The sequence below is a fragment of the Tiliqua scincoides genome, chromosome 2 (assembly GCF_035046505.1).
Source record: "Tiliqua scincoides isolate rTilSci1 chromosome 2, rTilSci1.hap2, whole genome shotgun sequence".
Taxonomy (NCBI): domain Eukaryota; kingdom Metazoa; phylum Chordata; class Lepidosauria; order Squamata; family Scincidae; genus Tiliqua; species Tiliqua scincoides.
The window spans coordinates 170,318,878-170,341,756 of record NC_089822.1 but is presented as its reverse complement, the minus strand read 5'-3'; the positions used below and the strand labels follow the sequence as shown (position 1 = coordinate 170,341,756).

General features: G+C 43.9%; 1 protein-coding gene across 7 annotated transcripts in view; it reads right to left on the bottom strand.

Moving 5' to 3' along the window:
• The window catches only part of GABRG2 (gamma-aminobutyric acid type A receptor subunit gamma2), a 48,953-nt gene that overhangs the window by 3,451 nt on the left and 22,623 nt on the right, over positions 1-22,879 (bottom strand). For 4 of the 7 annotated variants that reach the window (XM_066613361.1, XM_066613362.1, XM_066613364.1 and 1 more), the window contains exons 6-7: positions 5,080-5,232; positions 368-573 (exon numbers count right to left, since the gene is read on the bottom strand). In XM_066613361.1, the coding sequence (XP_066469458.1) occupies positions 368-573; positions 5,080-5,232 (359 nt within the window). Of the gene's footprint in view, positions 1-367; positions 574-5,079; positions 5,274-19,484; positions 19,501-22,879 lie in introns of all 7 variants that reach the window. The other 3 variants (XM_066613363.1, XM_066613366.1, XM_066613360.1) reach the window with 2 other exon arrangements.

The following is a 22,879-nucleotide window of genomic DNA, read 5'->3' as shown; positions in this document are numbered from 1 at the left end:
ATATAGCGTAGGCCACTCAGCCCAGTTGTGCCAGCACAGGTGAGGATTGGGCTGCCTGATGAATATTTCCATCAGTTGTATATATGGGTGAGACACAAAGAGCTCCTTATGCACAGCTAAGGCAGTTGCCCAAAGACATGCTTTGTTTTTCTTTTTGTGGCACTTCAGACCACATCAAGTGCCACTCTGGAGGGTCTGCCAGCCTTCAGGTGTGCTTTTGAGGGGTGGAGCCTGTAGAGCCCAGATGCAACACACCCAGCAAATCTTTCAAGGTTTCCATCCATGGCATGTTTAACAAAACAGCACAATATTTTCTCCCAGAAAGCTTAATTAGGGGTACCAACTTGCACAGCAACCAAATACATACAGGATTTTTCTTCTTTTTGTCTTTATCCTTGCTTGGTTTTCTGTTACTGACAAAGTAATGAAGAGTTCCGTACTCCACCAGCGCAGAGAAAACAAAGATGAAGCAAACCGATACAAAGAGATCCATTGCTGTCACATAAGAGACTTTGGGGAGGGACTTGCGAGCGATTGTACTGAGGGTGGTCATTGTCAAGACGGTTGTGATACCTAGCAAGTGGACAAAAAATGGACAGGAAATACGTTAGTACATCATGTGAAAATCCTCCTTTTCCACATCCCCGGCATAAAGACACAAAACATTTCCTGTTAGCAGAATGGGGGTGGGTTTTGCAGTGGTGGCGTACACCACAAGGGCACCGCAGGCCCTTTTCCTGGCCTCAATCCCCTGACCTGGGTCTACATGGACTTGAACCAGCAGTATCACTGGTGCAGGTCGAGTAGACTTGGTGGACTGGCAGAAGCTTACACTAGGGCAAGGGATCAAATGTTCCCTTACCCCAAGGAGGCTTCCAGAGGCCAAAACTCTCCCACAGGATACAGCAGGAACTGTGTTGGCACCATTGGTTGTTGAAGCTCATAGAGGCTGTGTGTGTCTGCCCATGGCCTCTGCAGGCTTCAGAATGGCCATTTCAGGCCAAAAAAATGTGACTTCCAGTTTCCTGAGGGAAATGATACTTTTGATCACCTTCAGAGGGTTCAGGTGGGGCCTGAGTCTGGCTCAATGCAGGTGCAGGGGACATGGATCTTCAGATGTAAAATTTGTGGATAAACAGGCTCCACCTGTAAATACATAACACCATATGTATGTGCTATGCATGTGTGGATGTCACTGTCAATTTGTGAGTGCTTTGAGTGGTGAAAAAAGGGGAAATACAATTTATCTATTAGGCAAAAAAAATAAAATGGTTGGAATCTCCCTGCCATTATTTCCGTTTGGGCAAAGAGGCGTCTTTTAAAGTGGTGCCCTCTTTACTCCAACATGGTGTCTTTTCTAGTGGTTGTTGCTGGTGTTTCTACTGAATCTCTTTAAACTGTGAGCTTTTTGGAGACAGGGAACCATTTATTGAATTATTACTGCTTTAAAACTGCTTTGTGAACTACTTTTTATTGAAAAGTATTTAAATCATCATATTAATAAATAATAATAATTTATTAAGGATGAAAATTCAGAGTTCAAAGTTGTAAAAAACCTATCCATACCTATGTACAGTGCTGGTACTGGTTGCTCAGGGTCGTGGGGCAAAGCTCTGCTCTGCAGCCCCCCATGGTACCTCCACCAGCCTGCTGACGACATACCAGACACGACCACTGACACTAGTATTAAGGGTTCAGGACTTGCCCTGACCTCTAGTGGATGTGGGCCCTTGTCCAGTGCCCAGCCTGGTTGACCTCTGGCGCCAGCCCTGGCCATGAAAAATATTGTGTGTCCTTAACTGCTTTTGAAGAACAAGCTCTATCACAAACAGCTCGGAACTGTTATGATGCCACTTACACTTGGAATATATAAACATGATTGATGGATTCACCAAATCACTTGCTAGAATGTCGTGACAACATCTGAGGGCAATTAACATAATCATTCTGATAAATTCTTCTGATTTTTCCAGACCCCTCTTCTCTCTGAGTCAGTGTTCTCTGCTCTGTGCTGTCTGAAGAAAGCCAGTTTCTGAAGTCTGTCACAAGGCAGGACTTAGATCAAGGAAGAAATGATGTAGCAACTGAAATCTGATTTTGGTAATGCCAGTCAAGGTGTCTCACTACATGCTCCAGGCAAAGATGTATTACAAAAACATAGGAAAAAGCAGGGGATCTGAGTGGCAATGTAGTGAGGGGAGGGATTGAGGAACCCCTTTTCCCGGCCTACTTCTCAGCACGACACTGCTGCCTGTGCGGCTTTCCAAAAAAGTCAAAAATTGAAAATGGCAAGGCCAGCAAGTGTTTAGGGGTTATTGAAGGGTGATGGCAACACTCTGAGAAATGGCTAAACACAGAGAGAGACACAAACACGCACTTCTTCCCTGCTCCAAATCCCTGTTCCAAAGCTGTTTTGCTCTAGGAAAAATAGGTCAGGCATGCGCTTGTATACATTATATATTTGAGTCCTAATTAGCTATTCCTTGTCCCAGTCACTAAGGCTGGAAGGGCCTGTTAGCTCAGCAAACATGAATTCCAAAGCTTTCACTTGCTACAACAATGTAAATGCGGGGCAGTGGACAGCTTCCAGAGACGGGTTGGAAGGAAGGGTGATTAACAGCCCAGTGCCATCCCCCACTAAGCTTCCACCATGCAGCTGCACTGACAGAGCGTGCACTGCATGCAATGGTGAGGCGGTGATCAGACCTGTGAGAGGCAAGTAAAAATATTTTTTACTTATCTCCCAGTAAGCCACCAATTACCAATGGGTCTCCTCAGACATACACCAGGTATTTTGCTGGTGAGTCCAAGGAAAGACACGCTGGTGAGTCCAAGGTGTGTCAGGCATGAAAATCGAGGATATGATGCCACTGAGATCCATTCCCTCCAGCCAGCTGGTGCTGGCAGTCATTGACAGATCTGCTGAAGCAGGTAGGTCCAGTACAGGGGGTGGGAGAGGACAGAGAGGAAGTTGAACAGGGTGGGAGAGGGTGCAACAAGGTGGCAATGGAGGCAGAGGGTGGGTGGACCAGGCCTGGGAGAGTCCAATCCACCTGCACGGATTAACGCAGACTCGAGCCAGTGATATCGCTGATGCATGTCCAGTTTGACCCACTGCAGCTGCTGGGGGATTATCCCTGGGCAAGGGGACAAATGTTCACTTACCCCGAGGAGACCTCCAGCAGCCAGAAATTCTGCATCACTGTGTGGGGATTTATGTTGGATTGGGCTGTGAGAGTAGAATGAAGAAACAACCTGCTGGTGTCCCACCAAGTTTTACCTTACTATGCCTTCTTCACCAGGAACAAGGACTGTAATTCCTGTTCATGCATTTATCTTGCAAGGGAAAGATGGAGTTGGGGACCCTCTGATTTTCTCATACATAAAGCATAGTTCCACCCTAATGTGCCACTGCCTATTAAATGTTCCTTGGATCTGTGGGAGTTATTATAATGTGTAACACAATCCAGCCTGACAAAGACTGGCAAGAGCATCTTGTAAGCTGTGATATATCTGTGAAATTCCTGTGACAGCATTCCTGTTTCTCCGATTCCTGTGAGAAATATATGCAGGGGTCTTGGCACCTCAGGACAAGGCATGCAATTCATCATCATCATCATGACACTACTATGGTCTTTGAAAGGGCTGCCCCTCTCCCCCTCCAAGCCTCTCGAAAGCATTCACAACTATTGATTAACTGAGCTTCCAAATAGTCCTCCTTAACTTAAGATCTGAGCATGACTGCTGGTCCGTGTAAACCTCTCACTTGAGTCTGCTCCAGTGTCTAAGAAATGTCACAATACTGGAAATGGTAATGTTCGCACACACCAGGCAGCATTACACTCAGTGGTGTCTCAACTAAAAGAGCTGCGTTTTCCATTTTAGCTGAGTTCAGAATCTAGAGCTTCAGCGTCAACTGTTTCAGTACTCCTGTCAAATGCCAAGTGTTGGCTGTGCTTTCATGCCCTGGTGGCACGACTGTGTCCGTTAACAGAATGACACAATTTCATGAATGAGAAAATCAAGACACAGAGGCATGATGGGATTTTCCAAAGGTCATTTTCATTCTACTAAAACATTACACCAGTGTCTAGCTGCCTTGCAAATAATTTTGTTGATAAGGCAAAGTAAACATATATCAGTGGTTCCCAACCTTTAGTGGCCTGTCGACCACTAAGGCAAAACTTGTGGACCACATGCAACACTCCCATCCCCTGCACACACAGAAGTACAATTAAATTTGTAACAATTACAGAATATGTATTAGAGATGTGTTAAATTTATTATTTATTGAAAAGATTTTGTTGTTGGCTGAGGCTGCAGGTTGTTCATTCTCTGCCTTCTCTGGTGGTCCGTGGGAGAGCATCTCCTGTGTGAGCACTGCCCTTTGGACTACAAGAGATGGTGGAGATGGTGGACTGCCTACAGCCAACTCTTTAGCCCTCTCTGGTGGTCCATGGGGGAATGCGTACTCAGTGAGACACTGGAAGTGATCAAAGGTGATCTTGTTTTATTTGAGGGTCTCGCGAACCACTTCTGAGGATCTCATGGATCTCCTGTGGTCCATGGACCACAGGTTGGGAACCAGTGACATATATACTATAAAATAGGTGTTCCAGTCACAGTGGAGTATTGTTCTGTAGCAGGGACCCTCATTAAATTAGAAACTTCTATAGAAAAACATATTTGAATAGTTTTCTAAACTTAAGATTTCATCCACATCCTGACTTTAGTCCTGAAGTTGCATGGCGTCCACAGTGACACTTACCAAAGATGTCTTAATGGCAAAAGTGAGTTGCAGTGTTGTGGAACCATGAGTAGATGAGGAACTTTTCAGCTTGTGCAAGAATGCCCTGCACAACATCTTCCTTTAGTGCCAGAGCTACTGTGGAACAGAGACAACATTCTCTGGATAACAGCCATGTCCTTTGGCTAATGCATTTCCACAGGCAGAAGACACTTCTGGATGCCAATCAGTATATATGTGCAGACCATGGCTACAGCTCCATGCTGATTTAAGTATGCTTTAGATGTTGACTTTAGCAACTAGGAAAGAATTAGAAGGGTGCAATAACCTACCCAAAGATGTTCTGGCGGGAACAGCATCCTTATTAATCCAGAAGGAGACCCAGGAGAGCACAACAATGAGTGTGCAGGGGATGTACGTCTGAATGGTGAAGTAGCCCATCCTTCTGCTCAGATCAAAGTAGACTGCCATGACCACATAATCTCCTATAAAATATATTTTATACAAGACAACATTATACAGTTCACTGACTTTACTATGTAGTGCTGACATTCCCAAGTTTACAAATAAACTCTCTCCTGAGGGTATCAGTAGGAGAAATTAATCTCTCTGGCTAGCATAAGAGACACTTTTCTCCTGTCCTGCTTCTCTAGACCTTTGTTTCGTACAGATGGACCAGTTAGGTAATTGGCAGTTGAACAAAAAGTGCTCCCATGATTGGTGCACCTAAATTCAAGAGGATTGGTCCACAATTACATGAGCCAATATAATTGGGGGGGGGGGAATTTGCAATTAACCTTCTGTCCACCAGATGCTGGATATGGACACTGAATGTGTCATTCCATATCTGCCTATTACTTTTCAGCCCAGACATCCTTGTCAAGTTGTTACTCTCACTTGATCTAACTCAGTTTTTTAGTGGCAGTTCTTATTCTACTTCCTGAAGATGGACTAATATTTGTCCTATCTTGCTCACATTTACTGTTCATTGCATCGAAGAATACTATTTGCATCATTAATCATTGGTGAAAGATATTGAAAGCGAGAAGTCACCCTTATGCCCACCAGGCATTCTATTTCTATGTGCTGGAAATCAATGCCAAGGATTAGGGGCTGTGACCCAGAAAATGAATGCCACAAGCATAGCCAGTCATAATTGTTGCTAGTTATAGAACAATTAGCATTTGTATATTTTTTTTTTTTTGGCTTTGTTAACTAACAGTAGGAGTTTGCTAAATATGACACTCAGAAAGCAGAAAGCTATGAGAAATTGTGGTGGGTGAAGGAGGAGGCAACCATGGGGGTGAAGGAAGTGAACATCTAAATACATTGTTATGGTGAAAAAGGGATATCATGGAACTACCTCCTAGGGCTTTTGGGCCCAGGAATATCTAGGATTGGAAACTCTTGGGGGAAATGCAGGATTTAACCAGAGTTCTGGGGCTCAAAGGGTGGTGATTCAGGAAAGAGCCTTCCTTAGCACAGTCAGTTGTGTGGCATTGAGGAGGTGTAGTTGTGTGTATTGTGTATTTATGTGTAGTTGTGTGTATTGAGGAGGCAGGTGTAGTTACATGACTGCTGTTGATTTCTGAGCCTGGTTGGCTCACCCAACGAGGTTTGCTTTGGTGGGAATTGCATCCTAGACATGTAGTTGCACCATAAATGACCGTTAGCGCCTTCAGCGCATTCAGCACTAACGGTGGTTATCCCCGCCCCCGCCTGATGCAGACAGGCTGGGGCTTTGTTCCCCATTGGCCTACCTGCTCTTGGGGGCGGGCCATACAGGCTGGAGTCGGGCAACCCAGCCTCAGTCCGGGAGCCAGCGGTGACCCTGCCCTCCCGCCCACTCATCAGTCTGAGCTTAGCTGGCCACCGTTGGGGCTGGGTAGGAATTTTTTGCTGACATCCTGATTGGCCTTTGGCTGTCAGTTTTTTCGCCTACCCCGGACTGTCGTGGCTAGGGTTTTTTCCATGGTTATCGTGCATTTGGTTGCTTTAGCATGAAGCGTGCGGGGTCAGGGTAGGTAGGCACATCCCTGTGTCCGTCTAAGACAGCAAGGTCAAGGGGTGAGTCAGTACCACTCACATGATGCTTTCCTGGCTTGAAGAGGCTGGCTGGCAAGCCCCTTTGACTGGACTGGCACGCCTGGCAAGGCTTGACCTGAGGGCCACCAGTCCAGCTGTTTTAACCATTTAGACGACGTTGACAGGTTGTCCTAGGCCGCAGGTCTGGTGACAGCCTCGAGTCGGACGGTTTCGCCCTTTGACCTTGGGGGAGGTAGACGGATAGGTTTGTTTCCCCCTGTTAACGACCCTGCACAACTTAGGACTGGGAGTTCAGTCAACTACCCCAATCACCCTGCTGTAATTTAATTATCAATAAAGTGGCCCAGTTTTAAACCCAAGCCACAGTCTGGTGCATTTATTTGCGGGGGTGCGCCGGTAATTAGATTTTTGAAGTTGTGGGTCTCTGTTAAACTAAATAACTTTATTAAACTTGTGGCTCAACGCACAGTTGTTTTGTTTCTTATCTCAGAGTGTGGGCACAATATGACTGACAACAATAAATATGAACTAAAAGATCAATTTTGAAGAGGCAAGGTTATTACATAATTACCAGGCAGGTACTACATGTAAAGTTCATCCCCCCCTTTGTTTTCATAGAGCAAATTAAAATTTCACAGATGTTTGTAAATGTTAAAAACAGCTAAAAGTCAATTGGCTGAATGGTAAATTTCTTTACACAGTGTGATTTAAGTTAAAGGATATTTTTACCTGTATTTTTATGCTTCTAAAATGGCAGACATCTGTTATAACTGCATTAAATGAAATATGTGCATTGCAAGTTACCAGAAAAGCACCTGAAAAAAAAAAATGCTGCAATGCTGCAGCCATATTGCAAAAAACAAATGGGTAATAGGCTGAAGGCATTTGGAAAATTGCTGATTTAATAGAAAATTACAGCTTCCCACTGCAACGTTTAAAAGATTGCCTCCCAGCTTTGAAAGAACAAGACTGCCTTTGGTTCAATTTAACAGAAGCTTTTCATGCTTTTGTGCTGCTAGATTTGAGCTGGCAGCATCTGCAAAAGCAATATCCTTGTCACCCAATTTGCTGGGACCACATGCAGATCTGCCTGGTTTGGATGTCCCTTTCACAAAGATCTTTGCAGATTCCTGAGCTCAACACATTTTGTTGAACGCAACAGAAGAATTACTGTAAGCTTGCAGCAACAGAAGCATCGTTCCGAATCTATCACATCTAGACCTGTGAACAGTTACAGTTCAATTGCCATCACACAAGCAAAATGGAAAAAAAAAGATAGCTACATAGAAGAGATAATAAAAATGATAAAAAAAATAGAAGCAAAGTTCTAAAGTCCTAGGCGTTTCGTTCATGTTTTTGGTGTGGTGTGTAGGAAACTTCACTCTGCTGAAATTCCTAATTCAGCACTGAAAAGGTTGCTAGTCTTCTTCCCCAGAAAGGCTCCCACACTTTTTTTCAGTTGTATGACAAGCAGAAATTCAGCAATTGGGGTTTTCTAGGCATCAGCGTAATCAACTTTTTGTCTGGCAGGACTCCATTTATTTCATTTATCATAATTTCTATCCTACATTCAAGCATGTCGGAGATGGCTTCCATTTACAGAAATAAAAACATGATTAAATTATTATAATATATAACAATATACAATCAGTTAAAAGAAATCAGATGCAACTGCAACTGTGCAAAAACAGCAGTAATGAACCTTTGCTGCATCATGCCCCAAGAGGCACCCCAGGTTAAGCTCAGTGATCTGTGTAACTTTTCTGAAGTTGTATATGATTGATGGCCAAATTCTATTCCCAGATGGCCACAAGATTTAGGGCTGCCAGTGCATCCTTCAAAATATCCTGTGCACCAACAGGACGTCAAGCTGGCTGGGAGAGGTCAGTAAATAAAAATGTTACTTACCACTCTGGCTGCTGCCATGTCCCCTATGGGCCTACTCAGATGTATGCCAGCTCTTACTCTGGCATAGATCTGTTAGACATGTCAGGGGAGGATAAGATTCTGTGGCTACCATTGCCACCCCAATCTGCCTCTGGCCTAGCCCAATCCTTACCCCAATCCAACCCCAGCCCAGACCAATCCCTGCTACAATCTGCTCTCACAACCATGCCGATTGTGTCACTGGCTGTGTGAGGCCTTTCGACTGGCAGCCACGTGCCTCGGACCATCAGAGAGGCAGCCACAATGGCAGACTACATGGAATGCTGGCGAACCTTGGGATCTACCACTGTATACCATGTGGATAGGACTGGTCCGTGAATCTGTGAAACACAAGCAGACTTATTGTAAAATGTATCTTCCCTGCACTGAAGCTGGGTTGGTGAAGGGCTGAAGATTAGTGACAGAAGGCATGCCGAAAGTTCCAAGTTCAACCCCTGAAATCTCCAGGGAGGGATGGGAAAAGGCCCCATCTGAAATCCTGGAGAGTTGCTGTCAATTAGTACTGGACAATACTGGGCTAAGTAGACTAGTGATCTGATTAAGCTTTACTCAGCTTGTAGCTGAAGCTCTGTGTTGAAGCTTAACAAGTTTGAATCCGTGAGGGATATAGAAGGGGATGGAAAGCTAATTTAGGAATGGGTGTTGAAGGGCTGAATGGCAAGAGCAATGAATTATTGTTATGGTGGCTGAGTTCTGACTAGAGGGAAGAGGATGGATGTGAAACTGTTTACATAAATATTTGCTATATGCAACTAACATACCCACCAACAGGCAAAAAGAGGAACACACTTGTAATTCAATGATTCTCATACCAAGGATCAGTTCATGATCCTGGCCATGCTATTCAGTATTTTTGAAGGCTCTTTGCCATCTGCTCTGTGCTGTGTTCATTTACTCCGAAACAATCCTGTCTGCCACTATTTAAACACCAAATTATGATGTTTCTGTTATAGATACAACAGAAAAAAAACCCATTCCTGAGACAAGACAGCACAATGAAGCAACATGCTCACCCCATGTCAGAAAACATAGCAAAATGTTAACTGCATTTTTAAAAAAATAATCTCTCCCCCCCCCCCCCCAGTTTTTGACATCAAGGTTAGGCTTGTCTTTTGTTCACCGCAGAAACAACACAGAAGATGATTATACACTGTAGCAATTGCAGTTCAAATTAACAGCAACAAAATATTTTTGTTTAACTTTTTCAGTGCATCTCAGTGCCATGGTATTTTATTATTTTTTTTAAAAAAACTTTTACATTGGTTTTCCACCAGTAGGTATCATCCAAAGAACTGTTAATTTATGTGAGTGCAAGAGATACAAAAAGTATGGCCAGATTCAGATACCATATCTGAATCAGATACCAGATTCAGATTCAGATGGCAAGATTCAGACATGCTCTATTCCTATTAAATTGATCAGAATTAAGCCACAGCCCAATCCAATGTGGCATTGCAACCACTGGAACTACAGTAGCATTCTGGCAGCAGGACATGGCTCTCTGGGGCAGAGGCCTGGGCTCTCTGGCTGGGGCGTCGCGATGCTCCAGTTTAAGAACCACTGGATTAGACAACTCAGATAAAATATTGGGTTGAGCCCTGCATCTCATGTATACAGTGTTCAGCCCAATATTTTATTAGAGTTGCAATGATCACGTGACCATACATACATGAAGAGTTTCTCCACAAGTTCAGAACTCCTAGGAATTTTGCCATTAGCCAAACCATTTCTCTTGTATAACGAGATTACGCTCTTTCATTTATTGTGCCGGAATACAAGTAAAAGCCTGAAGTCAATCAAATTAAAAAGACTTGGTTAAAGGCAACAGGAGATTGTACAATGTGCTCTGCATTATTTTTCGTGGGTTCAGAAATTCTCCTTGTTTGTTTCATTAATGATTGGTGCCAGAAGAACAGATGGATGGAGAAAGAAATGAAGAAAAATCTATGATGCATGACCCAAATTGGTTCAAACTTTTCCATGAGGGTTATCAACTGTTCCTTAAGGACTGATCAAATGGTTAACAGCTGGAGTAAACATGGGTCACTGTTCAGAAGATAACCAGTAGGCACAACTTAATGGCACAACTGACAATGGCCACATGGCATCAAGAATCCCAGATATACACCAGCTGTCCCAACAAACAGCTAATTGGTCTTTTTTTTTTTTTTTAACTCTCTGAATTAAGCTATAAGCAGGAAAGAAAAGTATGCAAGAAAAAGGGAGGATTTAGAACAAGGGCTGCAAACGCAGGCCAGATCTACGTAATGGTCTTGGCACCCATTGTGGCAAGTGGCAAAGCCTTGCTGTTTCGCACCACAGCTTCCTATTTTTGCACAGGGCAGCTGATGTGTGCCAGGCAGCCACTTGCCCCAGGAAATTGGGGCACAGATGAGGGTGATGTGCAGCAGAATGCAGCGGGGCGATGTGCAGTGATGTGCTTCTGGGGCAATGTGTAGCAGAAGTGGCTGCCCAGTGCACATTTCTGCAAAGACTGAGTGCGGAGATGGGAAACTGCAGTGCGGAATGGTAAGGCTTGGCCACCACCACACCCAAGATAGTTACATAGGCGCACCATGGGCCCTAGTTTGGAGGTCCCTGATTTAGAGGATAGACAATTATGGACATATAGTTAAATTCAGGTTCAGCTGAATTAGGGTTGAGAAGGATTTTCATTGCTATCTTTCTCTTGTTGCAGCTAAAGACCTTTTTGTCCTTGAGGATGTGTTAGTTTAGGACTCCACATTAGGTTTTGCCCAAGTAGGCAGGGAGAAGTTAACTGGAGTGCAGCAATCCCCCCTCTTCTTTTTTCAGCAGTGCTGGCAGGAGAACAGAACAAAAGCTCCTTACACCTTTACTGTGCTCCATCTTCACATGGGGTTTAAAGGGAATGCATCCTTTTAAACTTGAAAAGCTGCACAAATAAGGAGCAAGAAGAAGGGGACGCAAAGCGTTCCTTCCTTGCACAGCATTCAAAGTTTAAAGCAGTTGTTTCCATTTTTTTTTTTTGACTGGTGGCTCCCTTGACTCACTGGGCCCAATCTTGGCTGCAGCTTCCCCTTAGGACTACAACCTATACATTGTATAGGGCAGCAGACTTTTCATGAGGATTCTGCAGCTCTCCTGGCTGGTTTCCATGGCCTCCCATGGAGCCATGGCTCACAATTTGGGTACCAATGGTTTAAAGGATCACATCCCCCTTAAACTACCATGTGAAGATGGAGTATGGGGAAGGAAATGGATGATGTGATTATCTGATTCCTGCATCCATGGTGAACTGGAGGAAGGCAGTAGTAGAACCAGGGTGAAGGGCACCCCAAATCCACTGCTCCTTCCATCAGCCGCCATATCACATGGCTTCCTGGTTAGGCCAGCCATTTACACATGCATAGCCCTATTTTTGTTTGGAGGGGGAAGATTTAAGAAGTATGTATGGACTCCCCCCCCAAAAAAAGTATTGTACATGGGCAGTGACACCTTTAAACAGTTGCAAATAGATCGCTGGTAATGGGTTGCATTTAAATTTGATCTTGAACGAGCACTGTGTTGCACAAGAAGGAAAGTGATGTGATTTCTACACGGCCTCTCTTCCTTCACCAGCCTCCTGCCTGCCCACCATCTGTTCCTGATGGTTGGGGGACCCCAAAGAGCAAGAGAGCATGTGGTATGGGGGCTGGAGAGAGATGCAAGCATCACTGAGAATTGAACCCCTCCCCCTCTTATGCAAGCACAATGAAGGGTTCACACAAGATCAGATATGGATACAACCCCATATTACTGCACTCCTATTACTTGAAAGGTCCACAAGCCAGTGTAGACATTCAGATTTCATTTCACTCCCTCCTTTAGCTGTTAATTGCACACTGAAGTAAAACATACTTTGGTGTGGCCTCTTAGAGAAAATACTGCATCCATCCCCCCGCTTTGCATTATTGTGCCTTCCTTGCATCCATAAAGGAATGGAACAAATATGGTTTTGAGATGAAACATATTTAGCAGCATTTGAATCTGCCATGGAGCTTTATATAAAGCCTTGCTTCTTGCAAAGCATCCAACACCCCTGAAATCGTATAGCTGAGGATTGGTGCACAGTCTGTCTGTCAGTTATGTAAGGGGGAAAGCTGTCCACAATTAGCACAGCCACCACATGGCATCTGTACTGTAGAAGTTGCATCTGTGTGCTCCATTCCTTCCAAACATCCATTTCTAAGCTACAATTAGAGCTTAATTATGTAATGAAGGAAAACAATGTCACATCTTTGACAACATGTACACCCAAGTCCATTTATATAAGATTATCTTTGTGTTTCAGCTACCAAGGTTTTCTAATTATCAGAGTGATCTCAGTTATGTTCTGTGATGAACTCTGTGTATACAGGCGTGCCCTCATATCCCTGGGGGTTCCAAACCGCAGAAATGGGCAAACCCCCCCCCCCCCGCTGCACCCTCCAGAGCCAAGGGGAACTTGGGGTTTCCCCAGGCCTCCCAAATGCCTTCTAAGGCATTAAAAAATCACTTTCAGTTTTTTGAAAAAAGAAACTGAAATCACTTGTTTTTCACTGTAAGGCTCAGTCTGAGCCTGGCAGAAGCCGCGGATGGACATACAAGGCGCCTTCTGGGCTCAGATGACCTTCCAGAGGCGAATAGAGCAGCGCAGGTGGGGGGAGCATGGACCCGATCCAAAGATAAGTGAATCTGCAGATATGGATACCCCGTGAATACCCCCCATACAGTATATGTGTGAGAATAAAAGAGATTATCTACAACATTCACAATAGGAAAACTTCCTGTATGCATAACAAAATTTTGGCTGATTTGTATAGCCACTGAATCATACCTCAAATGGCTGTCAAAGCCAGCTGAGAGACCTTTGTACGTTAGACTTGGTGCATTGTAGGTGGACTTTTTAAAAAAGTGAATCTCTTTGATTTGAAATGTTATTTCCATTACTGAATATAACAGAACTTCTATTACCCCCGCCTAAGTGCAATTAGGCATTTCCCAAAATCCCTGTTGTAACTCTACCCCATTTAAATTAAGGATCAATTTATTTTTGAGACATTTGCTTCCAGAGTAAGTGCTATTTGTTCCTACATTATGCTGTAATCATTCCCTATTAAAGTTTCATTTACTGCTTTGCATTCTTTAGACGTAAAGCTGGTGTGGCATAGTGGCTAACAGCCCAATCTTATTCTTTTCCCCCTCCACTATTGCAGCGGTGCCAAACTGGCAAATGCTGCATTCCATGGGGGGGGGGGGTGAGGGCTTCAGCAGGAAAAGGGATTTTAAATCCCCTTACCCCTGCGCAAGCCTCCCAGCCCACAATGGGTCTCCTCGGTCCTGCACCAGCAAGTTTGCCAGCACTAGTCCAAGGAGAAAAGAGGACAGGGAAGCCCTGCGTGGGCTGTCCACGACAGATCCTTTCCCTCCCACAGCCTCCCCACCCCCGTTACATCTCCTCCCCACCCCTGTTCCGCCCTCCACCACCCCCTCACACTTCTCCCATCTTATCTGCTCCAGTGAGCGGGGACGTCCGCCATGGTGTGGGAGGGAAGGCACAGGTCTTTCCGTCAGCACTCCTGGCAGTGTGCTAACTTGTGCACTGTCAGAGCACCTTTTTGCATCAGGTGCTGACTGCTTTACAGCACTCAGCACTGTTGTGGGCAGCAAGGTGATGATTGGGCTTTAAGAGAATTTGCTGCACATCAGGACTTATTTTGCCTCAGCCCAGTGGTGTAGTGATAAGTTTTGAAATGCAGGAGCTTGTCATGATACCCCCCTCATAGCCACACCCCACAGGCAGCCCAAACCTACCTAACACCCTGCGCACTGATGTAGCAGTGTCGGCACGGCTTCTGTTGCATCTCATGAGAGACTTTTGACTGCTGCAGGTCTCCCCAGGGTAAGTGGACATTTGTCCCCTTATCCTGGGGTAAGCCCCAGCATCCACCAACTCAAACCTGCGCCAGTTCAATGAGTGGCGCAAGTCCACGTTGACCCATGAAAGTGGATCAGATTTTGTGTCACACCTGTCCCCCTCCTGGGCCTTATGTTATTGGTATGATTATATATACAAAGTCACAAAATTATAAATAAATAAATAAATATATATATATATATATATATATATATATATATATATATATATATATATATATATATATATTTAATAAAGTTCAGAAAAAGAAAATGTCCACCATCTGCACTGTTTTCTGGCTATTATTATTATTTCTTTCATATCATGACTATTACTGAAAATAATTTTGTCATAAGAACATAAGAACATAAGGAGCTGCCATGCCATGTCATGGGAGCTGCCAAAATTTATGGGCCCTGGGTGCCTAATGACCTTGGTATGCCACTGTTTCAGAGGCAGCATCTGTCAGCTCCTGAAGATGACACCACCACTCTTGCTGTAGGAGGACTTTCAGACTACTCATTGTCTACCCCTTTGCCACTGCCATGAAGTCACCAGGCGCCTTAGATAAACCTCTCTCTCTTTCTCAATCTCAGGTCCTCTGTTGCCGTATGGGGCTAATACTAACCCTACAGGGTTGCTGTAGGGATAATTTCAAGATAATGCATGTGAAGTTCTTGGCACACTCAAAAAGCATTATACAAATGCTAAGTATTACTCAGTAATCTTTGGCTTGAGACTTACATCCAGCTAGCAAAGAATACAGTATGCTCACTCTTTGCATGCACAGGAGCTCTATCTATGAAGTTGCTAAGGCTGCAATCCTAACCTCGCTTTCCTGGGAGTAAGACCAATTGAACACAATAGGACTTACTTCTGAGTAGACATGGTTAGGATTGTGCCTAAAGGCGCAATCCTAACCCCTTATGTCAGTGATTCAGGCACTGACATAAGGGCAATGCAGCTCTGAGTTACGGAAACAAACATTCCCTTACTTTGAGGAGGCCTCCATGAGTGATACCCAACTACAGGATGCAGCACATGTCCCATTGGCACCAATGCACTGACATAAGGGGTTAGGATTGTGCCCTAAGAGTCTATAACAGCTTCTCTGCTCAGTTCAGTTGAGGGAATTCCGGGCTTCTGTTTGCAAAGGGAAACTGTTCCCAGAATATGAAGTCATAGATATGAGCTGGAAAGCTTCCATGCCCGAGATCTGTGGGTGTGTGATGGAGCACCTGTAGAGTTCTGGAATGTGGACAGTATGCTTATAGTCCCTCACAATAGGAGTGGGATGTGTTTGTCTATGTGTGTGCCTTCACATTTCAGTTCTGAAAGGTTGAGCCATCAGCGCTGGCTGCTGTACAAAATACAGCTTCTATATTTGACCAAAACTGTCACCATATTATGTAGGCAGGCTGTGTGGGACATAATTAAAAACAAGTGAGCCCTTTCATTTAGGAAAGCAGCACAGTGCCTGCCTGAGTATTAGCAAATACTTGTTAGGAAGATTTTGGTGCTTGGGATTATCATCCATGTGAAGAAGAAAAAAAAAAAAAAAAAGCACCGATGTAACAGGCTAAAGCCACTACCAAGGTACCATTGTGCATCAATGTGTAAACAATCTGTACCTGAATAAGTATTGGCTTTGCTTCCCAGTAAGCTACCACTAGGAAAGAGATCGGCAATATTTTATTTCTTCTCAGCTGTGCAGACTGCTTGAAAGATTTAACTTTCCACTTAACCTGTTCAGTTCACCATTACACAGTACTAATAATATGCAAGGTAATGGCTTTGCAGTTGTAAAATAAATAAAATTTTAGGCACTGACATTTCCAGTCCACAAAATCAGGAAAACAAAAGCATCTTCCAAAACTAGAACCAATGTCCTGACAATTATTTTAGTCTTCTGATTCTTATAATTTTTATAAAGGAATATGTCAGCTTGGTTTTTTAAAACACTTTCTTCCAGCCCAATCCTATCCTTTCCCCCATCCACTGCCCTGAAAAGGCAAGAGCTGTATTCAGAGGGGGAGGGGGCGGATCAGGAGGTTTCCAAGGAAAAAACTGATTTAAATCCCTTTCATAAGCCTCCCCCTCCACAATGGGTCTCCTTGAACTTTCTGCTAGTCCCAGAAAGGAGGCAGGGAAGCTAACCAGCCAGATCCACCATCTCCTACAACCACCCTGCCACCAACCAATGGTGAGCTACTATGGAAACATTCTCAAAATTTATCTGGCCCCACCTGAAGTCACCTTGCTGAATTTTGCTCACCACCCCAAATTCAAAGCAGAAAATTATTCAATGAGAATATTCAGCTCAGCACTAGCTTCATGCCACTTAGAGTTCTGGTCAGAAGACAGGAATTGGTCTAATTTCTGTTTTTCATGTTAGTGAGCTAACAGCTACAGCTCTGTATTCTAGGGAATCTTGACACAAACCGTAAGGAAGTTCTTCTTGATGGAATATGATTTTGAGCATCCTGGCAAGATGCAGCATCAAATCATATATACTGAACACTCAAGATCAGCTGCTGTTGATAATGCTATTAACACCACATGTGATGAAATGCACAAGCTTCAGCTTCTATATTCGGTTTATGACAGCGAAGAGCCTTCAAATTAATGCCACTGTGAGGAGAGCCATGCAAATGCCAGGGGCAGAGACGTAAATTGCACAAGCAGGTTAACTCGCAGAATGTTGCAGTGTCAACGCTCTCTAAGTCTCTCTAGACTGCCTGAGGTAGGGTAAAAGCCACCTGAAAATGCCTCTAAAAGCCTTCCATTCCCAGAGAGCAAGAAAATGCAGTTACTGCACATTTAATCATTGATGTTTTGTATTGCCAGCTACTTTCAAAGTCAAGATACAGGATTACATAAGAAAATGAGAATTTTTCCTTCTGGTTCAGGAATCTGCTCCACAGATTGGCCATAGATCTTAACAGATTAATTCTGCCAGGGTCCACATCAGGCAAAAGATATACAGGGAAGTGTCATTAGGAAACACATAAGCACCAAGTTGGTAAGAAGGTCTCATAGGCAAAACGCCAGAGGGATTCTGGGATGCAGACAAGATGAAAAGCTGTTTTCGTGTTCAAGTTCCCCTAGTATTCTTTTTTCTCACAATCTCAATTCCATGTATTTTTTACTTCCTGCTTTTAAATATTTCTGAGGACTGCAACACCATTTTTGCTGGAACATTTTATTTCAAATCCCTCTAGGAAAACAAACTAAGCAAGTAAGCAAGGAGTAAAACTTATCTCGGTACAAGATTCTGGAGGGCAAAACAAATGCAGTGGAGCTCAAAACAGCTTTCTCAGAAGCTCAGTATGATCTACTAGGCAAGTGTCAAGCAATTCAGGCCCTTTTAGTTAAGTTTCAGACAAAATGTATACAAAATTCAGAGCCCAATTGTATCGATTCCTCCCCTCCCACCAAAGCAATGCTGCCAGAAAAGCTATAGTTGCATACTGGGGGGGGGGGGGGCAGATGTAATGTGAAAGGGAACAAACGTTCCCTTACCTGGGCAAAAGCTGCCTCAGTGGGGAGGGATCTATTGAGACCTGCGCCAGCAAATTTGTTGAAACAAGTCTGTGTGAACCCGTGCAACAGGATCAGGTCCAAGAAGGGAGGTAGGATTTGGCGGCCACTTCTGCTACCGAACCTGCCTCATTCACAGGCCCAATCCACCCTCCCCCACCCCTGCCAAATCTGAGTGGAACCAGGAAGGTAGATCAAAACAAGGTTAGGATATTGGCAGCATTACTACTTTCTTTCTGGCTTTGATCTGTACTCTTCCCTGCCCCGATCTCTACCTCGATATATAGAAGTGAGACATGTGTGAACTCTTGTTGCTCTTCAGCACAAATCTTCTGCATATCTTCTGTACCCCTGCTAACTGGGTAAGAGGCAATTTTTAAGTGCTTTTCTTTTATTTAGCGGGAGGAGAGTAACTGGCCCCCCTCACCCCAGCATTGTCTTTTCTAGTGACTGTCTGCTGGTGTTCTTTTGCATCCTTTTAGATTGTGAGCCCTTTTGGGACAGGGAGACATTTCGTTATTTGATTTTTCTCTGTAAACTGCTTTGTGAACTTTCCGTTGAAAAGCGGTATATAAATACTGTTAATAATTAATAATAATATCTCAGAGATCAAAGGATCATGCTCAGCAGGGCGATCTAGGCAAGCAGGAGTTCAACGGTTTCACGTCAGCGATCAAGAGGAGGAAAAGACAACCACTGCAGGAAACTCCAAGCTGTGTGGGTGTTAGAGAGGGGAAGCGTCATGCTGCAGCTTCCCAGGAGAAAACTGAGAAACCGGTGGTGCTGCTCCCTTTGCTTAACAGCAGATTCACTTAACAACGTGGATTGGAGAGTTCCACCATTCCAGCTTCCACAGTTGTGTAGGGCAAAGCTCACAGAGACTTTCTGAAATGTAAATGGGTCAGTTATTCCGAAAACTAAGAAAGAAAAAATGTAGGCAGTATGAAATTGCAAACTCTCTGACAACACATTTTATAACCTTCTCTTTTCAGTTTATCATAAATAGGTAAAAAGGTTATTAATGCTCAAAACTCTTCAAGGACTTATAACAACCTTCTATAGTTGCCACTTGACTCTAATTGCTATGTTCCTTGCCTAGGATCACAGAAAACATCTCACTGAATGGCTCACATCTTCTACAGCAGTCTGAAAGATATCAAATGAAAAAGTCTTTTTATGATTGCTTCAGGGAAGGTGCTACTCGCAAAACATGATTCATTTAAGCAAAGCAAGAAGGGAAGTCAGCAATAGCCTTTTAAATGTCGGGTGAGAATAGCACACACACACAAATGCAGAGCATCTTCTGCATGATAAATGATTTTTTTAAAAGTTTGCAGATTAAAATGTTACTGAAGCAAAGCAAGTTCTTGTATGGAATTTCACAACACATCCTGAAATAATAGAAGGAAACAGCAGGTGAAGGGCATACCTGCAGTGAAGGTAAACTACTGGGAATACAGTAAGTGGGCACACAATATATCCATTTCTGTTAAAATTAGTGCTTCCATTATTTTCTTCTTAAAAAAATTAAAAGGCCCATTTAAGCTGTAGCAATGTGCAGCAGTTCTTGAAGATCTCAGATTCATGACAAGTGATTTTTAAGGCATGCTGTTTTGCCTATTTACCTGTGTTCTTACCCCTGGTAATGACATAGCGTGATCAACCACGAGATCAGGGGTGGACAAAGATTCAGCTTCAGGGATCCTGGACCCTGCTGAAATTCTCTCTCCTACACAGTTGTTAAAGGTCCAGGATCCTTAAAGTTGAAAGTTTGCCCACCCCTGCGCTAGATCCACTAACCAGTTCCATGAAAGCCTTTAAAGCATTTAAACCATTGCCATTCCATGGACATCAATGAAGCTAAAGATCTGGATCTAACTAGATTGGGGGCTGGGTTGCTGGTGTGACTGAGCATCCTTGTGTCACTGCTGTCCAATCAGCCCAATGGGCAGGAGGCGGAAGGAGACCTCAGCACATTTGAAAAGTAGGTTACAAAAATGCTACATAACCACATGTAGTTAAGAAGCCAGCAACTGCAGTTACATTGTGAAGGGATTTAATTGGGCAAGAACAGCCTGGGAGGCATCTGTGTTTATTATTGAGGACATATATATGCCAGAAGCCAATGCTTTTTTCCCCCCTTCATTTGAACAGCCTCACTCTACGAATATCCCAAATAATTTTATGTTGTGAATTATGATTTTTCAGCTACAGCCTAAGACCTATTGAGTCATTCAAAGAACATTGTTAAGGACAACCAGCACCAGAACTGGAAATTCTTAGCTCAGTGGTTCTCAAACTGGTGGGTCATGACTCACCAGCTTGAGAATGAATGCTTCGGCACTTTAAGGAGTGGGGAAGGGGGGAAGGCTATGACGCGATTTACAGGACTACATCGCCACCAGGCTCGCAGGGGCTTTTTTAAAACTCACCCCTGCCCATAGCAGCCTCCTGGAGGTGCGGGGAGCACTGCAGAGCCTTTTGCAAGGCTCCCTGCACCTCAAAATAATAAAAAATAATGAGATTGCAACCCACTTCCAGTTTTGCGATTGCAACCCAAAAGCGGGTTGTGATTGCATTTTCTTATTATTTCAAGATGCGGGGAGCTTTACAGAAGACTCCGTGATACTCCACACAACCCCAAAGGCTCCCTACACCCCCAGCAGTCTGCTGCAGGCAGTGGTAATTTTTTAAAAAGCCCCTGTGAGCCCAGCAGTGACGTGATCCTGTGGATTACGTCACTGCCTTCTTCCTTCCGCACCCCTTATGACCTCGTATAAACCATGGATAGGTCAATATGTTTGGAAGCTCTCAAGCCATGACTCATCACACCTTAAACCAACCGCTCCATAGTTTATTGTGATAGCCGTACAGAATCATTGCTGGCAGCTAGAAATAGCGGGCAAAAAAGTAATATTGATAGGAGATCATTGATTCAGTATAAAATTGCATGAAGCATTTGCTGAAGAAATGCTTGTTGTAACCGTTTACCACTAGTGATGATTATACATTTTCTTTAGCCCCTTAAATCTGAATCAAAGACATTCCATCAGAATTTTTGAATCTAAGATGTTCCATTGGAATTTGTTTTAGTTGCACCTGACTCCAGTTGCAAATTCTAGTAATTAAATTACAGTGCTTCTCTGGCGGTACCACAACAGATTAATAAACCACTCATTAGATTCAATTTTGAAATTTCAATATGAACAGGAATGTGGCTATGAGGGACTATAACTGCCTAATATGCAACTTGCAGAATATGTCACTAAGGCCGCAATCCTAACCAACGTTCCAGCACTGACATCAGGGCAATGCAACTCTGAGGTAAGAGAACAAACATTGCCTTACCTTGAGGAGGCCTCCGTTATTGCCCAACTGCAGGATGCAGCACATGCCCCACTGGCACAGCTATGCCAGTGCTGGAAAGTTGGTTAGGATTGCACCCTAAGTGTCAGTTGTATTTACAGAAATACATATTCTGTTGAACCAGAACAACTAAAAAGTTCAAAGCCCTTTGAATTGGTAAATCATTCTTAATGCAGGTTTAGGCAGCAAGGTTATGTGGTATTAAATACAAAATAATCTAGACAGAGATGCTTTTATCATTATATGTTGTTACAACTAAAATGTTCTATTTTTATAAGATAAAATGATACCTCAGACCACTGAATCATTTTTAGCACAATCCTACCTGGACACTGACGTCACACAGATGCCGATGCTACATCCGTCATATCTTGAACCCATCCAGCAATACCATGACAATAGTGCACAGATCCTGGCAGAACAACGGCCAAATGCCAAACCTGGTGAAGCAATGCTGGTGCAGCCCTTCCCAGTTATATACCAGTGTACATGAAAACATCAACACAGCCTGTAATCCATGAAATGGTGTCCTGATAGCAGTGCATTATCACTGTGACATCCATCCATGTGTCATCACCGTAAAGTTGGTGCGTCATCTATGTGACATCCATTTGTCATACATGTGATGTTTGAGTTTTCAATTGATCCCAACACTGGTAGCTAGAAAAACACTCCCAGGATGAACTGAGCAGTTTGGGGGGGGGGGAGGCAGGGGCAAAGCCAATGAGCAGCCAATGAATAACCCAGCCACAGGTAGTCCCTCAAGTCCCATCTCATGGAAAGATGCCCCGAGGACACCACATTCAACATACATACAACAGGGCACAAGGATGCCACAGCACACCTCCCACTCTACAGGGGTCACAGCGGCATCAGCAGCAAAAAGACAAACGCTAAGAACTGCTAGGGAGTTTCCCTCGTCCCACCCTATGTATACATATATCCAAGCAATAATTTTTGAATAGAAAACAACACAGGTAGAAGAGGGCAGCCACGAGAAACAAATACACAAGCCTCTCTGTGGCAAGAAGAGGCCCCATGCGGGGCATCTGCCAGTTGGAAGAAACCCTTTTGCCAAGGGAAGGACTGGGATGAGTCACATGGGGACAGAATCTCAACAGGACTCAAGGAAAGCAGGGAGCTGATGGCTTGCTCCACGAAGGCACATGCTGGAATCCAGGTAAGAGGGCTTCAATCCCACACAAGGGACTTGCCCTTCACCAGAAAGGCATTCGCCTTTTGCATGATTGGTCAGCAACACCCATGGTAGGGACAAAAGAAAACAGGAAAGTAGGTTTAGAACCCACATTGGCCAC